The sequence below is a fragment of the Corylus avellana genome, chromosome ca2 (assembly GCF_901000735.1).
Source record: "Corylus avellana chromosome ca2, CavTom2PMs-1.0".
Lineage (NCBI taxonomy): Eukaryota > Viridiplantae > Streptophyta > Magnoliopsida > Fagales > Betulaceae > Corylus > Corylus avellana.
This window is the reverse complement of record NC_081542.1, coordinates 11,294,522-11,314,466: the sequence shown is the minus strand read 5'-3', so window position 1 is coordinate 11,314,466 and position 19,945 is coordinate 11,294,522. Positions and strand designations below refer to the sequence as shown.

Sequence of the window (19,945 nt, the reverse complement as noted above, 5' to 3'; positions counted from 1 at the left end):
TTACATTGGTGGGCAGAAAATGGGGGTTTTTTGCCACAACCGAACGGAAGTTATTCTCTTTCATTCCAAGGCAAAGACTATTAGTCTATTAGAGTGTTTGACTGAATCAATGAGAGCCACGTGTAAATCAGGCATACATCTCAACTACACCGCAACATTTACCCACTTCCAAAATCTTTCGTACACAAAAGGCGCTTCTCTCTCTCTCTCACAACTCTCACACGCATTTCCTCCCCCTCTCTCTCTCTCAAGCTCGTCAACTCGTCCGATCCCCGACTCAGTGACTCAGTCCGCTATCGCAACTCGGTCTCCCAAGCTGAACTCCAGGCCGTATCTTCTACGCTCAACCAAAACGCCGTTCTTCGACTGCTCCGAGGGTTTTCTCATATCGCTCTGCCTGCGAAATCAGGCCTTTCACTTCTTCACGGCCTCTACTCTCTTTCTCTTCGAAGCTTCCATTCTCAAGCTCTTAGACACCCAAAGGGCTCTGGCGAATTTGGAAAATTTAGCGAGAATGAAGCCATTTTCTGTGAATTTGAAGCTCTGGGGAGTCTGGAAATGGTTTATGGGTAGCTGAGGTGTGATTAGGGCTTTTGTGTTTGCTTCGGATTCGGTGGTTTTTTAAAACTCGAGCTGCTCAGGGTTGGGGTACAAGTGGAAATTTTGGGTTTTTGGAGGAGAATTTGGATGAATGGGTGTTTTCTATAGTCTAGGGTTTGTCTGTTAAGTTATGTCGATTTGTTGAATTGCAAGGGATTTTGCTTGCTTTTTGTGTTCTGGCTAGTGAATAACGTGGTGAAGAAGCCAGACTGGAATTTGGGTTTTTGATTTTGGGCCCAAGTGTGAATTTGTGGGTTTTGAAGTAGAATTTTGGGGAATTTGATTGCATGAAATATAGGGCTTCAGTGGGCAAGTGAGGGGGAGATTTACGTAGGAAATGTTTTATTCTCAGTTTATATTGGCCAAGAAAGGCCCACTCGGGACGATATGGATAGCGGCTCATTTGGAGAGGAAGCTACGGAAGAATCAGGTCGCCGATACCGATATTGGCGTCTCCGTAGGTCAGTCTTAATCCCTTAATTTATATGCTTTTGATTATGTTATGTTTCGTTCTCGAGGAAGCTGAGGAAAATAGAAGAAATGAAAAATTAAGCTTTGTTCTTTTGGTTTTTGTCAAATAGTGGAGAACTTGCCTTAACTAGACGAAATGAGAAGAAAAAAAAGGGGAACATTAAGCTGTATGTTGTTATGTTGTTTTGGTTTTTCTGAAGAGGGTTTACGTGACAAACTTGTCTCAATTAGAAGTGGGTTTCCTTGTTGTTTATGTGGGTACTGGATTTTAAAAATTGTCATTTTTTTACTGATTTTATTCTTTTCTCATGTTCCAGCAGCCTTCTGGGGGCCTGTATTTGAATGTCACTAGTTAATGCTTTCTAGTGGCCTGTAGAATAAAGTTTAGTTGTTCCTATTGAGAAAGCAAATCAAGACTCGATACATAGTCCAGTTGGAAAGGTTATAATACTGGTAATCTAGTATGGTATTTTTTTTTAAAATCTTTTGATGGAAAGGTAATCATTTTTAAAGTTTTAACTAATATTATAAACAGTAGAAAATTAATAATTTTTTGTTAGTTGAAAATAGTCTAATACTGATGGAGTACGTGTAAATGATACATTAATTTTCATTAATGTCATTGAATCCTTAATTAGCTGTATTACCCGTAAGCTAGTGCCCTGTAACTAATCTAAAACCCTAATTGGCAAAAAAGGGCCTGTTACTGTATACTTCTTGTATGTTCCCAGGCATTATGTTTGTCTTTTCTATACAGAGTTTGTGAAAGTTTTTAAACATAACATTGAGTGGTAATTGAGGTATTTATGATTTTATACCTTTTCTTTTGATGAAAAATGGGTAATGGAGCCAAACTCTTTTTTTTTTTTTTTTTAATGAATATAAATACTGCAGGGTTCAACAATCCCAATTTTGAAGTTAAATCAAAACCTTTTCTTAAAATAATTTTAGTAAGCTTACCTGCAAAGCACCCCCCATGACCAGCAGTATTGAATTGCCATTAGTATAATAAAAGCCAGATTTTTTTTTTTTTTAGGTAAAGATAGTTCAGGTACCTGGATGGGAAGTCTCCCTCCTTCCCCCATTTTTGGGGGAGGAGATACCATTTGTCCAAGAAACATTGGCCTTGGTGTAAAAGCCAGATTCACATTGCTATCTCCATCACGGCTACCTCTTCATTTTTCTTCCCCTCCAAAATAGAAACTACCAGTCTACTGAAACATTCTATTGGCATCACATATATGCAGTAGAAAAGAAAGAAAGAGAGAGAGAGAGAGAGAAGAAAAACTCTTATTCAATGATTCACCTTCATATGGTTACATAGGTTTAAATAGAAGAGACCTACATACTAATATGGAAAGAAATAATGAAATATTACAATTAGATCAAATCATAATAATAATAAGCATAAATCAAGGAGGACCAAATCATATTGATAGTTTCCATCTTCAACACTCCCCCTCAAGCTTGGGCATAGATGTCTTGCATGCCCAGCTTGCATAAGGCTAAATGAAGAACACTACTAAACATCCATTTTGTCAAGATATTTGCAAGTTGTTTCCATATCGTTTGCAGATGATACATATTCAGAGTTTTTCGAATAAAGTGTCAAATCAATTTCAACATGCTTGGTTCAGTCATGTTGGACTAGATTATGAGCAATACTGATTGCCGCTTTATTGTCCTAATACAATCGCATAGAATCCTTGGAGTCAAACCTAAGCTCTTTCAAGAGTATTTTCAACCATGATGTTTCACACACTCCATGAGCCATGGCTCTAAATTTTGCCTCTGCACTGGATCTGGAAGCCACTAATTCTTTCATGCTACGCCATGTAACCAAAATACCTCCCACAAATGTCCAATACCCTGATGTGGACCGTCGATTCATAATTGAGCTAGCCTGATCTACATCTTTATAGGCTTCTATTTTCAAATGATAATGTTGAGAAACCAATAGTCCCTTACTTTGCGATGATTTTATGTAATGAAGGATGCGGTAAACTACTTCCATATGAGGCTTTCATGGAGAATGCATAAATTGACTCACCACACTAACAACATATGCAAGGACATGTGTGAGATAAATTAAGCAATCGGCAAACCAATCGTTGATATCTTGTCTTTATCCACCAGAGGACTCTTTCTAGTTTCTCCCAGTTTAACATTCACCTCTACTGAATTATCAGTGGCTTTGCATTCGAGCAATCTTGTTTCCTTGAGAAGATCAAGTATATGTTTTTGTTGGGAGATAAATATACCATGCTTTGACCTTGCTACCTCAATGCTGTGAAAGTACTTCAAACTACACAAGTTCTTTATTTCAGACTCGTTAGCAACAGAGTGTTTTAAGTTCTTTATCTCCCCATCATCATTTCTTGTTATGAAAATATCATCAACATACACAATTAAAGCTGTTACATTTCTTTGATTGAAATTTTTTTTTGATAAGTAATGATGATATATAAAAAGAGCGCAGAGGGGCGCAACCCACATACACGGGAAGTATAAACATAGAGCGCCTAGGAGGGGGAGAAATGAAAAAGAAAATCAGAGAAACTAATCACTAAAGGAGTTAGCCAAGCGGCCGTCCAAGAGTAAAGAGTAAAGAAGAAGAAATGGGTCAATTCCTCTATGGTCCTAGTGGAATTTTCAAAACATCTAGCATTTCTTTCATTCCAAATACACCACATAAGACATAGAGGGATCATCTTCCACACAACCGCGCTGCGAGAACGTCCTCCCGACCACCAACTAGCAAACAAGGCCCTCACCCTGCAAGGCATGACCCAATGCAACCCAAATCGCTGAAAAATCATGTGCCAAAGAGCACTTGCGAGCTTGTAAAAAGTGTATGATAAGCTCGACTTTGCTTGTAACCAAATCTCTGCTTAGCCAAGGAAAACCATTCAAACCATGCACATGGAGATTGTTTTAGGCCATACAAAGTCTTCTTTAGTTTGCACACTTTTCCCATTGAGGATGAATTTTGCCAATCCAGGAGGAATTTTCATGTATACTTCTCTTTCTAGATCTCCATGAAGAAATGCATTTTTTACATCAAATTGATGTAGAGGCCAATCCAAGTTCGCAACTATAGAAAGTAGAACTCTAGTTGGGTTCATTTTTGCTACTAGAACAAATGTTTCCTCATAATGAACTCTAGTTGAGTTCATTTTTGCTACTAGAACAAATGTTTCCTCATAATCAATCCCATAGGTTTGTATAAAACTTTTTGCAACAAATCTGGCCTTGTTTTGTTCCACAGAACCGTCGGCTTTATGTTTGACAGTGAACACCCACTTGCATCTAACAACCTTCTTCCCATTAGGTAATTTAATAAGATCCCAAGTCTTGTTTTTGTGAAGAGCTCTTCCTGCAGTGCTATCCTCCACATTGGATCTTTAAGTGCCTCTCGTAGATTTCTAGGGATAGGCATAGATGTCAATTTGGACACAAATGAACAATATGACGGTGACAAATGTTGATAGGAAACAAAATCAGAAATGAGATAGCGTGTGCATGAACTGGCTCCTTTTCGTTGTGCAATAGGTAGACTTTTATAATCAACAACAGGTATTATTGAATTCTTCTCAGAAATAGGAAGTTGTATTACTTGAGTTAGGATAAGATGCTTGTCATGTAGCATCATGAATGATTTTACTTTTTTGGTGTCTGGATTAAACTTTCAACTCTTCCATAGGCGGCACAAATGACTTATCAGTAGGTTCAGTAGGAGACTTATTAGTAAGTTGTTGTTTCTCCTGCCCATGCATAGGAGTAGGAACGGTTAACATAGTAAAAAATCCTCTTCATTTTGACTCTTTCTCTGGAGAGGAGTTTGGGATGAAGTAAAATATGATTGTGTTTCATGGAGAGGAGTTTGGGATGAACTAAAATATGATTGTGTTTCAAAGACAGTGACATCCATTGAGAGAAACTGTTTTCTCAATGAGGGGTGATAACATTTGTACCCCTTCTAGGTAGGAGAATAACCCACAATGACACATTTGAGGGCTTGAGGGTCTAACTTATCCCGAGTAGGACCATGAATATGAACAAAGCAAACACAACCAAAGGCCTTTGGAGAGACTTTTTGAAGTAGAGATAGGGAGATGTATTTAATTATTTAGTCAATACTTTAACACTCATGTGTGGTCTCAAATTCCCCTTTAATAGGTGAGGCCCAACACAACACTTGGAATATTTAATTGAAATAGGAGATGAATGATGGAGAAAGGGTTTGAACATAGGACTTCTGCTTTGAAATTAAGCAAAAAAGAAAGAAAGAGAGAGAGAGAGAGAGAGAGAGAGAGAGAGAAGAAAAAAATCTTATTCTATGATTCACTTTCATACGGTTACATAGATTTAAATAGAAAAGACCTATTGACTAATATGGAAAGAAATAATGAAATATTACAATCAAGTCAAATCAGAATAATAATACACATAAATCAAGGAGGACCAAATCATAGCCCATAGATAGTTTCCATCTTCAACATATGCCTCATCTAACATTTTTGGGATTTGGAAAACTTTGATTTAAGCGTTTAGTAATTTATAATTTGTTATTATTACTTTGATGTATTCTGTCTTCTTACCGTGGCACTCACATAATGGACACAATTTGTCCTCTCTAGGTAAATGACAAGTTTTGAGGATCATGAGAGGTCCTTGGAGGGGATTAAGGCTTTATTTTTCTATGTATCTTTGGACAATTGCTTTTGTTTCTCCTGCAATGATTAGTGATCATGATTTTCTTGTTTTTTTTTTCTTCTTCTACCTTGGTGTTTTCTCATGTATACTTTCTGTCTACCTAGGGACGCCTTACTCTTTTAATGATATATCGATTACTTGTCAAAACAATATTGTATGCTTACCTGTTAAGTAGATATATATTTATGCGCAAGGCATTTTGGACAGACAGTTGTCAGAAAACTTTTTAGATGTAAATCTAAGTATATATATGGTTGATTTGTGTTAGTTAATTTTCTTAAAAAAGTTAAAACATGGATTATTTTAAATAGCATGTCCAGCTAACGGCTTCATGGCTGCAGTTGCGGCAATTCTTGATCTATTTGGTTATTTGTTGAATATGATAACATTTTCCAGATTTGGCTTTGTGAATTGTGAGCTGGTTTAATTATATTGTTAATTTGTTTAATTTCTGGAAAAAAAAATATGGGGCAATGTAATGATGTTCAACCACCAATATCACATGCTTTTGAGCATAGTGCCATGTTACATGTCTGGTTGAGTGGTTTGAGCCCGACAACATGATTATAGACTTGAATGACATGCGATTAGGATTGTCAATTGTGAACGTAGCTGTTGGCTTGCCTTAGCCGGCTGATCTACACTTGATCAGCGTTTTATATGGTGTTTCCAGCATTCATTGTTGTTGTACTATTTGATATTTTTATGATTCTCCAGGCTTTCCTCCTCTTTGAGATCTCTCTTAGACTGTAGTCTATGTTCCTTATTTCTCCTCTTCGAATCTTGTAGATCATGTTAACTTTTTAGGTTTCAGACACCTTTAGGGTGGTTGTATCTCTTGTATATTTTTCGTGTACGAGGTCTTTGCCCTTTATTCTAATAAATTATTATTCATAAAAAAAAAAGATTCTCCAGTCTCTCTGACGTTTGTGTTTGTCTTCTTGGAGCTTTAGGGTGGGAGGTTCCTTGGATTGGAACCTTTTTGATACATTTTGGGGTTAGATGGCATTCTCTTTGAGAATGTTCTTGTTGGTCTGAAATGAAGGTTGTGGGGGAGTGGTTGCCATCAATTACTTGTGAGGAAGATTTCTTATGCTTTGGAGATCTCTTCTTGCTGGTGTGAAATTTTTTAATGCAAAAATACTTGTAAAAAAAAAAGTTTTAATTTAAAAATATTTTCTTTTCTGTGTTTGTTGGTGAATTGCCATGTTAACTTGTGGACTAGCTGCACCGATTTAATTGGTTGGAGAATCTCATTGAGCTTGGAGCATTTTCTTGCTAATGTGAACTATTTGTGTGCATTTACTAATCTGTTATTGATGGTGAATCTCCGATTTCAAAGAAACGAGATAATATGATATAACAATCAAAGATTTTGTTTTGAATCTTTCCGCCTTGTTTGGTTGTCTCTGGTTTTGATTTTTAATTCTTTTCTCAACTTGCCTAATTTACATGGTTCATTTTATTTGAGCAGATTCGATTCTTTTTCCTGAAGTACCAATTGCACTCCGATTGTCCAGCCATCTGCTGCTTGGTGTGGTGAGGATATATTCTAGAAAGGTAAATTACCTTTTTGATGATTGCAGTGAGGCTTTGCTTAAGATAAAGCAAGCTTTTCGCTCCACTGCTGTTGACTTACCACCTGAAGAGTCTACTGCACCATACCATTCCATCACCTTGCCAGAGACTTTTGATCTTGACGACTTTGAGCTGCCAGATAATGAAAATTTTCAGGGGTTAGTTCCAGAATATTCAGGATTTGTTTTCCTAATTGAAGCTGTTGCATGTTGCACATTATGTTTTATACTTTAATGAACAAATTATCCTAGATGGGCCTGGATGTTGTAATGTTTCTTGAGGCATACTTGAAGTGGTTCTGTTTATTGTTTTCCATTTGCAGGTCCAAATGTTTGTGGAGAATGATCATTTCATGTTGTAGCCATTCTATTATTTATTGGATAAGTTGATTGACAAAGAAAAATGTTAAAGTGCCTATATCTGTCTGGTTGATATTTTTAGGATTAGAACACTTGAGGTGCCTGCAATGCACTATTATGAATTGGATCTATTTATGTATCGTGCTTGGTTGAATTCCTCTATTGATGCTCAAGTAGAGGATTTTTTTTATTTTTATTTTTTTCTTGTGTATAAACAATGAACTTTCTTGCAGTAATTATGTTGATCATCACGTCAGTACAAAGGAGCAGATTACACTCCAAGATACCATGGCGGGTGTGGTTTACTCAACATCACAGTTTGGATTGGACGGTTAGTACTTTTTGGATTTTTGTATGTCATGGCGTGATGCAGTTATTTTTTGATTATGTATGGACAAATAAAACTAATTCTTACATTTTGTGGTTTCTTTTTAGAGCGGTTTGGTGATGGTGACACTTCTCAGATTGGTTTGGACCTTGATGAGGTAACTGCAGTGCAACCATGTCCAGATTTATGTACAGTGGTTTTCCGGGTTTCTCTTCTAGCCCCTGTTATTATTTTCATTTTGGGTGCTATATGTAGCTTTTCCTTGTGCCATTTGCAGCTTATGCTTGTATTGACTAACCTAGTTGTTGTATTATTTGTGTCACTTATTAATTTATTTCTATTATTTTTTCTTAAACTTTTGACAAACAGGAACTGCTCTTAAGCAAGGTTGTAGCTCCGGGGCATGATGGAGTTTCAGAGTAAGTTCCTTATATCTGTATGTAATAGAATAATGATTTAAAATCCTCCCTGATTGTATTTTGCGCATGCAAGCATTTGTAGACTGCATATTTACTTATACCATTGATTATTCTACTCATTTTTTATTGTAGAGGCAGGTACTCTAAAATATATTCAAGCATTTGTTTGATTTTTTATTGGATGATGGCGTGGAGAGATTGCCCTTTCCTCTTCTTAAGATTCTTGGAGCCTTCTAAGTTTTTTACTTTGATTTTTTGGGGGTCCCTTATGCTTGTTGTGTACTTGAGTTGTGCCCTTTATCTGGTCATTATCTTTGTACAGTTTTACTTAGCTAAAAGGAGAGAAGAAAAAAGAACAGAATAGTATAATATTATGTCTAGGAACCATGGTAGTTTTAAGTTTTTGTAGAATAAAATATTAAGTGCATATTTACTATTTCCTGGTTGGTAATTGACATTGATCTTACTGTTTGCAAGTTTATGTTTGGGCTTGTTTCATGATTTGTTTTGATGATGAATTTATTGTATGGTCAATAATTTTTGGTCCCATTCTCAATTATCAAAAATAATTTTTGGTCCACTCATATATGTTTTCTTGGTTGCATTGAAACTTCTTTTCCTGAGGAGTTGATGGTAAAAGCAAAAGAAAAAAAGTTTGTATAATCAAGAAGGAATCAATAATTTTTTTCTGTGGACTGCTTGTTGAGTGTTACGGGCTATATCCTTTTTAGGTGAATCCGTACTATGACTGTTAGCCATAGCCATCATTCCAATTTTTGGGAAGTTTGACCTGGCTGAATGATTACCCCTCAGCATTACTATGTTTTTTTTTTTTTTTTTGAATCCCTCGTTCCATGGTGTATCTGGAGTCTTTGTGCTCATCTTGGTCCTCTTTAACAGCTGGCCTTTGTAGTTTGGATTTGGGTACGTTACTTGATGACTTTGGTGTACATAGATGGCTTATATGTTTTTTCTTTGTCAAATGGTTTCAAGGAGCTCTGACTCAAATGACACTTCCTCCTCCATAGGAGTGTAGGGTGAGATTGGGATTCAAGACCCATAGTACGTGTTACCTAATCAAAAGAGAAAAAAAAAAGTTTTCAGATGAAAATGTGAGTGGTTTGCCTGTATAATGACTTATAAAGTCGAGATTTGCTTGTTTTCCTCTTTATGTTGACTTGTTTTGCTCTATATCTTTCATGTCCTCACTACAAGGACCTAAGGTGCTGTAACGTTTTTAGGTCATTGTTGCTGTGGATGTGTTCTCTGCTGCTTCATCCATGGAATCATCTTGATCACTGAATTTCCTGACATACCTTGTTGATTTATTCATTGCAGTATTGATCCTCAGGCGTCTGTCCAATCAGATACACTTCTGACAAAGGATGGAAGTTATGAAGGGATAACTGAAGCTTCAGAAGCCATACAAATGAATGGCAATGGAAATCAGGTTTATATGAATATTCAAAATTATATTCTGACCCTAAATGTTTTTTTGTTTGTTTTCGACTTATAAATATAATCTCCCTTTTGCAAACAGGTTTATGGCCTAGCCACAGATACCAAATTTGTTGAGTATGCTCAGGCCCCATCTACTCCTGGATTACTGGGAGAGCCAGATTTGGCCAGTGTTCAGGAGGCTATGGCCTGTGATGATCATATGGAATTAGATCATAATTTAACAGAATTAGTTGCAGGGGAAAATGCTTGCAGAAAGTCAGATCTTCATCCTGGGAATAAAAGTACAGTGAATTTTTCTTTGGGAAATGATTTGAATCATAATTCTGTTGAGGAGAATGGCTGCACTCAGGGTAACCTGGACATCAAACAGGTGAAGCCACAGGGACATCTGCCACCTTCTGCAGATTCCACTGAGCAAACTAAACGCATTCGCCTGGTATCTGAATGTTCAGATGGTATCATTGGTGTATTGGATGGTCCAGATAGGGCTGAAGATATACATAATGGAGTTGTAATAGACAATGAACCTAGTACACCCTTTGTACATCCTGATGTAGAATGTGTAGAATCTGCAGGAGTTAGGTTGGATGAAACCGTTGCATCTCCTAGTTGCTCTCATGTCACTTCTGATTTTGAGGATCCTGTTCGTAAGAATTTTTCAAGTGGTACCAGTGCACTAGAATCAAAGGGCTATGTGGAGGATGATCAAGCATCTCCAAAGCCTGAAATTCTCAATGATGTTGATATTACTAATGTTGTGGGAAGATCATGCTCCCCTAGCAAAGCATCGGTTTCAAATTCTGTGTGTCCATCAGAATCACCTGAGCGACCTGAGGTTGTAAATGTTGAATCTCTGGTTTGTCAGGAACCAAAGGAGAGTGAGACTCATGAAGTTATGCCATCAAATCAATTGCACGTCCTTCGGGCGTGCAACTCCCATCTAAACCAACCTGACATGTCATCTCTTAGAGGTATTGATTTAGTGGTTGTTCCAATTTACCGTCTGAAGCATTGATTAATTAGTCATTTTTCCCCCCCTCAGTAACTTGCTATCTGAAGGTATTGGGCTGCGGTCGTTTTATACAAGTAAATGCATGTAACTAATCCAAACTAGTGTCATAAGTCTATGTGACGCACACATGAAACACCCACATATCTGTGCACACACCCCTGGTATCTGTTGATTAATTGTTTTCATTTTGTTTTAGGTGAAGAATGCCTTGCAGCTGATTTGATGGATAATATTGTCTCACCAAAAAATCAAATATTAGAACCTGCTCCATGCGGAGAAATTCAGGCAGATTTCAGGATGTTAGATGAGCAACTGCACTATGCGGTCCCTAATGATAGTCAATTGAATAATTTAAATAGTTCAGGGACTTCTGACTTTCCTGCACCTGAAAAGATGCTCTCTGTACCGGAGGGGTTTACTGGTAAACCAAATGATTTGCTAGTGGAGTCTACACCTGACAGAGAAGACCTACCTGGGGGTGATGGAGCTAGTGCTGGGATCAAACTCACAGGGAAAAAGCGTAGTTTCACAGAAAGTACTCTAACAGTGCAGAGTTTAAACTCGGCTGAATCTTTTGGCATGACGCTATCCAAGAGAACGGCAGAGTCAATTCCTGATGATGATGATTTATTGTCTTCCATCTTAGGTATCAAGTGTTTTTTTCTTAATTCCTCTTCATTAATGCATGCATGTCATAGCAATGATATCACTGTTGAATGAGTTGATGGATTTTTTACCCTCATGTTTCCTGGAAGCAAAAAGTAGTTGCAATTCTGTTTGTCTTGGAAGGTTAGCTCCGAGTAGAATATGACTCTGACCAAAACAAATATCTTGTTGCTTTAGTAGGAAGAAGATCTTCCGTTTTGAAAATGAAGCCTACTCCACCTGCACCTGAAGTATCCACAAAACGTCCCCGGACTGCAACCCGGTCAAGTGTCTTGAAGAGGAAAGTGCTTGTGGATGATTCAATGGTCTTACATGGCGAGTATGTTTTATTTTTTATGTCCATTACTTTGGTTACACTCATAAATGTACTGACCATCATTTGTAGTTGATATGTGAATATAGTTTTTTATGAATTACTTCGATTAGAGTGCTCTATTCTGTTTCAGTGAAAATAATTTTTTTAAAAAGGGAAAGGCAAAAATATCTTCATTTTAGTTCATGAACATTGCTTTTATTGCTCATTTAACAGAAGTCAGTAGGGAGCTTATACATGGAAAAATACTTCCATTTTGTCTCATGCCAGCTTTTTTCCCCTCCTTCCAAACCCCACTGAAGTGCTATTTCTCTTTCACAATCTACTTCATCTTGTTCTTCTGTTGTGAATGTGTCTTGAACGAGATTACCCCCATTTTTGTAGATAAGAGACCAAAAGCATGAAGAAAAAATGATGTACCCATAGCATCTTAACAGTAGTTTACAAGGAAAAGAATCCTTTCGGAACAGAATCATCCATAGTTTTATCCTATACTTCCTACATTGACATCTGCTCTATTTGCTTTTGATAATTAATTTTATTTTAGGAATTTTTCTAATTTTATCCTATTAGCTTTAGCTCAAATAGCATCTCCTTCCAGTGGGTAAATGGTGAGATTGAGGGTTCAAGATCCACCCACACATGTAATTAACCAGTCGAAAGAAATATTCTGGACTGCCATGAAAGAGACATTAAATTCCATGGCTATACCCTTTGGCCAACCTATCTATGACCTGTGTTATATCCTTATATTTGTTTACAAGAAGTATATCATAGGTGGCTTTGACATACGTAGTAGCAACTAGGATTGGGTTGAGTGGTAGCCAGTTTTTGAATACTAAAAGTAAATTCTGTTTCAATGTTTCTTTTCTAACATCCAAGTAAGCATGCCTGATTTGATATCTTGCAGGAAACTCTAACCAAATATATATATATAGTCCTAATTATGTTAAATTTTTTCTCTCAAGTAAACTATTGATGGGCTTTCCTGTTTTTCTTTAGTACAATCCGTCAACAGTTGACAAATACTGAAGATATACGTCGCGTTAGAAAGAAAGCTCCTTGCACTCGCCCTGAGATCTCAACTATTCTGAGACAATTCTTTGAAGAAGAAATATTTAATGAACCAATTTTTACTGGTAAGTTCCTAGCGCTAAAGATTCAAGATGTAGGCATGAATTTTCTGTTTTTCTAATAGAATATAGGTTTCATTTTTGTTTGTGAAAGATGTTGGACATGACCTCATCTGAACTTATTTATTCATTTATTTTTAGCTCACTCTCTCTCTCTCTCTCTCTCTCTCTTCCTTTGTGTGTGTGTGTGTGTGTGTCTTTGTGTTGGTGTGTTTAGAGTGTGATCACATAATATATGTGAAGCTGGCGATGGTTCTAACCCCCTTAAACGTAAAAGAAAAAAAGGAAAAAAAAAAGGAAAGTGGAAAAATCTGGTGATACACTTCAATTGATGACAGCAATTGATGCATCCCACTTAGATGGGCTAAGTATCCTTTTTATGTATATCTTCCCAATTTCAAATGGATATAGCTTAGCACGGTTGTTATCCAGTTAAGACGTGCAGGAGTTACTCTTTTGCATGTCTCTGCCTATTAATTATTCCATGGTTGCGGCTTCCTCTTCAACCTGATGGCTATCACAGGTTACTTTTGAAATGTTGATATTCAGTTTTGGTTGTGTCAATTCACTGAACATGAATGCTTAGCCAACCCTGGTTAGTTGACGAGTATCCATAGTCGATCCCAATTTAAATGGGATTAAGGCTTTGCTGAGTTGAGTTGAGTATGAATGCATGTATCCTGAGTTCATATAGTGCTGTACCAGTCTCAAGATCTCATAACTCATTTGTTTACTGGTGATAGTGTTTTCTTGATATTGTTAGTTCCGAACAACAAATTTACTCTGCTTATGGAACTGCTTTAAACATCAGTTTATAAGGTACCTGGGTTGTTGATGTATCTTTCAGGTATGACAGCCAAATTGATATTTTTGCATAGTGAGACATTTGATCTGAGTGGAACCAGAGTTTCTGAAAATGATCAAGGCAATGTTTCTTCACAAGTAGCGAAGGATATGGAATCTTCTGTTTGGCCAAATGTTGCTCAAGAAAGTGAAATGAATCAGAATATTGAACCTGTAGTAGCCAGAAGTGATGTAGAAGCACAACCTGGTGACATTTCCATTGGTAATCAGAGACAGGTCGAAAATTTTAACTTTGGATTTGATGTTATTGATTCTCAAGGCCAGATAAAGGGAATTTCTGATGTAGAGGATCTTAAAGCTTCCCAACAGGAACCCTTGGTGATCTCTGAAATGGAAATTGAGAGAGGGGATGTGGAAGTTGCTGATGCAGTAAATTGCTCTGTTGTTAATGGGCTTGAATCATCTCCAACTGATCCTGTTTCTGAAGATATTTGCAACATGACCGCTGAATTAGCGGTTCGGCCAGTTCTCATGGATGAAAACAACGATGCATCTGTTTCTCGGCAGATGGAAGTATCATGCATGTCACCTGATGAAAAATTGGATGCTCAAACTGTTGAGAGGGATGCGTCTGCAGTGGATATAAGCTATGGGAAATCAGTTGATGCTATTGAAATTGTAGAACATGATGCTGGAATCAGAATACATGTTCAATCGGACTGTCTTAGTCCTGCTGATGGTGTAAATGCTTCACTAGCAACCGAATGCAATAACCTAGCTTTTGAGAATGGTAACCAACCTTTGGAGGAAACCGGAAATGATAAGCTAGAGATTGTGAAGGAGCTACCTGCAGACCTGGTTTGTGATGAACAAGACCCTAACTTTAGCTTTCTGTGTAGTGGAGAAACTAAAGTAGATTCTACACATTCAGTGGAACATGATTTGGATGTGAATAATGCTTCCCTGAATGGTAAAGAAAACAGAGACTGTCAGGAAGCTGATCTACAGAGTATCATGGATGGAGAAATTCCTGTTCTTGATCATTCAGGTGTTGAAGATCGTAAAGTAAGTTGAAGACCCTTTTCCCTTCAAGTTCAGAGATTACTTTTAAATTACCTGTGTTGGCATGATGGGTTTGATTTTATTATTTTGTCCTGTGCTTCATGACAATTGGACTTTTTTCCTTCTCTGAGCTCTCAGAAATTACTTCTTAACCAGAAGGATGTTAAAGAACTTCAGATGCATTCTGATAAGTTTATGGAAACTGTTTTTAATTTATAAGAATAGAAAGCCAATAGTCTTTCTTGATTAGAGTTTGGCTTGCTTAATTTAAAATAATCTTTCTAACATAAAAGGAACAAAGCGTCAGAAATGAAAATTTTAACTTCTAAAAGATGAAAAGCAAAAATTTGAGTATACTGTTAGTCTCAAATACTTCCAAGTTTCTTTTCTTTTACCACTGCTCCTATTCTATCCAAACTATCACCACCCCACCACCCTTGATACTTGTTCCATCATGAGCATCTTGCCATATCATGATTTCGATGTGCATCCTCCATCACCACTGCCTTGACATCACCAAACTCTAGCGTTACAACCACCCTATTGCAACTGCATTGCTATTGCCATCTTTGCCTCTGAACTGTCACCATCTCCACCACCTCCTCCACCACTGGCTCTTTAGCACTGCCTAGACCATCACCTCCTCTTTGGGAATTTATTGTTTCCTAACATTTTTTCCCTCTTAGAAATATTATTATAAACACACATGTAAAAATAATAATAAGGTAAAATTATTATTTTTCTATATGTACAGAGACATTAAGAAAAAATATGTCCACACTTATTTCTTCTTTCACCCAGAGCAGGAACATGTCTGACTTCGGACTTCTGACTTCTGACTTCATCTCCTTTCAGTTTACTTTATCATGCATATCCATCCACGTTCGCATGCATAAATGTAGACATTTTTAATAGACGTTTAATTTTGAAATATATTCTATTGCCATTTAATATGTATTTTTTTTGCGTAAACATGATGGACTGCATATACCTTTGTGTATTGTATATTTTTTTGGACAAGGCCATCTCCCAATAGATGCTTTGTGTTATATGTTTAAGTCATATATGACAGCATCATTTGGGAGATGACCTTGTCTTATATGTTGAGAGTACTTCGGCAATATTCTCTGTTTAATTAAATGCAAGGTTCTCATATATTTTTTCATGCATGTTCTAAGAGAATCTTTGCCTACATGTTGCAGGATTTTGAGGATATCACAGTTGAGAATGACACAGGTCTAATTTTTATTTCTTTTCTTTGTTGCTAATTCTCAATTTTAGAATTTCTGTATTGTGTCCTATATGTTGGTTGTTTGACCTTGTGAAGTGAATCACTTCATGAGGTTTATTGGCTGAATAATACATTTAGCTGAAGACTTGTCTGTACATTTATCATGCAATTCCAGTACCCTATTCTTGTGGTAGCTTTATAATTTCTAAAACCCAGTAACAGAGAAGCTACTTCCACTTTTTAGCTTTCTATGTCACATTGAGAGTGCACATTTCATAGCGGTTTTTAATATAGAGAGATTTTGAATGGTTTGCAAGTTTATTGCTGCTCTGTAGTTCTTCTGTCTGATATATTGGTCTTTTTTCTTTTCTCCCAGAATTTTTAAATGTAGATGATGATGAGGTAGCCGAAGAAGACGATGATAATATGCCATATACTGAAGAAACTCGTCTTCTGGAGAACACTGGATGGTCTTCTCGGACCAGGTGTGTATGCCTCTTGTGTTTAGTCTTATTTCTTGATGCATGTGGCAATTATTTTTCCCTGTTAAGAAAGATACTAGTGACTAGAGTTTCTCTTGTCTGTTTGCGTGGCTGAGTTTTGGATGGTAGCAACAACTTTTGTCTTAGGAAACCTGACCTAAATATGAAACAAATCATAGTGGTATGTTTTGGCTTACCTACCATGGTGAATATGCTGATCAAACAATGTTCTCTTTTGTTTGAGAAACTTTCTTTTATCTCCCTGTTTGTTCTCCCCCATTTTTTTGTGTGTTGGGGTGGGGTGGGTGGAAATAGAGGTTTCAGAACTGCTGGGAATGCTTCTCCCTCTCCCCCCTAGCTTGCATAATTTATCACGACACTGGTCTTAAGGGTTAACAGTCTGGGTTTGTGGTTTTAATTATGTTTTGGCCCAAACCTTGATTGATTATTTGGGATAATAGGCTGATGATTAGGTTTAAGGGTTTTTTTTTTGGAACACGATGCGTCTTTTTGTTAGGATAATTAGGATGATAGGGAACCTTCTGTGATTTCTAAGCCATAAAAGTATCTTGTTTTCTGATTTTTAACATGACTAGTCCTGTAAACTTTCTTTACTATCTTAAGTCACTTATACTATACCTTCTCAGAAAAAAAGTCACTTATACTATACTACCTATCGAACCTTATCAAAAAACTATACTACCTATCCAAGCTTAACAAGTCGATGCTTTTTTTTTTTAATTAGGGCTGTTTCCAAGTATCTCCAGACTTTATTTGAGAAGGAAGCTGTACATGGAAGAAAGGTCCTCGCCATGGACAATCTATTAGCTGGTAAAACTCGTAAGGAAGCATCGAGGATGTTCTTTGAGACATTGGTATGTTTATGAACCTTTCTTGGTTGAAGTTATATTTTTATCTTGCTATCTTTTCTTTGCTAGATTAGGTGTAAAATGTTTTAATGAAATTATAGAGGGAATATTTATCCATTAAAGATGTGTTCTGGGTGACCTACTTACCAAAACAGTGTGTTATAGGTGATCCAAGGTACATACATGGTACAGATTTCACTGGGAAATTAAGAATCATTTACATGGTGAAATGTTGGAGGTAGCCCCAATTGTTGCGAGGATAAGATAGATTTAATGTTTTGCCTTTTGCGCTAAAAGAATTGTAGGGTTTGGGGAAAGGATTAAAGAAGTGCGTGGTCTTAATTATAGAAGTTCAGGTATTGGAAGTCCCAACATATATGTACAGTATGAATAGAGATTTCCTGCTGTCTCAAGCGTCAAACATCTGACTTTTTTTTTTTAATTTTTTAAATTGAAGAAGAGAGATATTAAAGGGTAATCCAAATTTGAGGTATTAGCACTAAATTTGAGGTATTAGCACCAAATTTAGGATAATAAAATTCCTTTTAGGTGATACCATCCCTAAAGGGTTAACCTTTCACTCCTAGGTTTTAGTTTTAAATCCAAAAATAAGTTTTGAGGCATTAGAAACTAAATATTAACTCATAAAATTTAACCAAAAAAAACATAACAAATTTTTTAATTATTATTATTTTTTTAATATTTGTCCTACGCTTGGCAGCCGCATAGCAGGACTCGTACGGTATACATATACATGTATGCATATGATGATAAACCCTTTTTTATTAACATATGCATATTTGATTGGGAGGGAGGGAGGGAGTGCACTTGCATTCGGGCATGAAACTATATATGTATTCGAACATGTATAATGCATGCCTGTACGAAAAATTTAAGATTCTTTTGATATAAGACTAAGTTTTGGTACATTTCGTACGAGAAGTGAAAATTTGGTTCGAAAGTCGTAGCTCAATTAAAATGGAAGGTTTCTATAACAAAAGAGTGTGATGGATGAGTAGGTTGGTTTCAATGAGAAGCTAAGTATTAGCCGTTGGTGAATTGATTCACTCAGAAGTAAGTGTAGTTTGTATTGTTTGTATGTATGCAAGTTGAATTGATTTCTCAGCATTGAATGATTCTGAAAGTAGAACATTTAAATTAGTTATGGGTGTTTTTAGTTGAGTTTTGTGAGTGAGAATTCATATTATTGATGGTGTAATTTGCAGGTTCTTAAGACAAGGGATTACATACATGTAGAACAGGCAAAGCCGTTTGACAACGTAAATATAAAACCTCGAGTAAAGCTCATGAAGTCAGACTTCTGATAACGTAGGAAAGGCAGATACAGTTGAAAAGACTACTCATATAGTTTAGTTTGGCTGATGCGCGGCAAGGATGGGGGATTTATTCTCTTCTCTTCTCTTAGATTTTTTTTCCTAATTGTCTTTTATCTATAATTTTTTTTTGGGTTAGGAGTTGTCTTCTTTTATTTAGTCCTTGTAACTTTGTAGTTTTAACAGTGGGTTCGAGTGGCACGTGTCTCATAATGTTGATTCTAGCAATAGTGGTTTATATGTATATATCTGTAAAATATTACATTTGCAATGAAGATGCTAATTTATTTATTTGGTGCAAAAAAAAATTATTATACCATCGTTTGAGTAGTAAGAGGTCTATAACAAGGACCGGATTGGATAACATATTTGTTGTCAGGAACATAACTCATTTAATGTATCTACTTCAATTGATTGTGCATGAAGAATTAGTTGAGTTTATTTATTTATGGGGAAATGACATTTACCCCCCAATTTACTACCCTGTTGATCTATCATTGGCGTTGCTACATTTCTCTTTTGTCCTAAAAGGCAAAAATACTCTTAAATAAAAGAAAAAGAAGAAAAAATATTTAAATTTTATAAAAAGGATGTATGTGGGTAAGGCAGGTTTTTCTCTCTGAATATTTTAATTTTATTTTATTTTAGGATTAAATACCTTTCCAATACTTCTAGTTTGAGTCAAAATCAAAACGTCACCTTGGTTTAAAAACTGGCACAAGTGGTACTTATGTTAAAACGAAATACCAACTTAATATTTCTGTTTAGGTTGGAACAGGATCTTCTCCAGTTCATAGCCAAGATTTCTTTTCAGAAATTTTATGGCTACAAATGAGACATATATCCCATCAATAAAAATAATAATAAAATACTATTTTAAATTAAAAAACAAATTAATAAAAAATAAGTAAAAAGAAGGGGGTGGCCATTTTGGGTAGGGGTGGCTTGAGGCCAGGGGGTGGCCGAACCACCCCCATGGCCTTGCAAAATGGGAGTGGCCGAACCACCCCCAAGAGCCTTGGGGGTGGCTTCGGCCACCCCATCTTGCAAAAGGGGGGTGGCTGAACCCAAAGGGGGTGATTCGACCAACCCCAAGGGCCAACCCTT

General features: G+C 36.5%; 1 protein-coding gene across 2 annotated transcripts; it reads left to right on the top strand.

Moving 5' to 3' along the window:
* Positions 1-203: 203 nt before the first annotated feature.
* Positions 204-19,129, top strand: LOC132168584 (sister chromatid cohesion 1 protein 4). 2 transcript variants are annotated; one of them, XM_059579581.1, is made up of 15 exons: positions 204-1,061; positions 7,262-7,523; positions 7,958-8,055; positions 8,160-8,209; positions 8,422-8,471; positions 9,810-9,921; positions 10,012-10,903; positions 11,141-11,590; positions 11,791-11,929; positions 12,926-13,062; positions 13,904-14,925; positions 16,125-16,158; positions 16,530-16,638; positions 17,381-17,510; positions 18,731-19,129. In XM_059579581.1, exons 1-15 carry the CDS (start codon positions 938-940, stop codon positions 18,827-18,829), a joined length of 3,708 nt encoding a protein of 1,235 aa, XP_059435564.1. In that variant the 5' UTR covers positions 204-937; the 3' UTR covers positions 18,830-19,129. The 2 variants fall into 2 exon arrangements, with proteins under 2 accessions (XP_059435564.1, XP_059435563.1); XM_059579580.1 differs by having other exon boundaries at positions 11,788-11,929.
* The last annotated feature ends 816 nt before the right edge of the window (positions 19,130-19,945 follow it).

Excerpts from the sequence above, each read along its gene's own strand:
- LOC132168584 (XM_059579580.1), top strand. The coding sequence starts at position 938 with ATGTTTTATTCTCAGTTTATATTGGCCAAGAAAGGCCCACTCGGGACG. Across the intron at positions 8,056-8,159 it reads ATCACAGTTTGGATTGGACG|AGCGGTTTGGTGATGGTGAC; the intron begins GTTAGTACTTTT and ends GTTTCTTTTTAG. Across the intron at positions 11,930-12,925 it reads TCAATGGTCTTACATGGCGA|TACAATCCGTCAACAGTTGA; the intron begins GTATGTTTTATT and ends GTTTTTCTTTAG.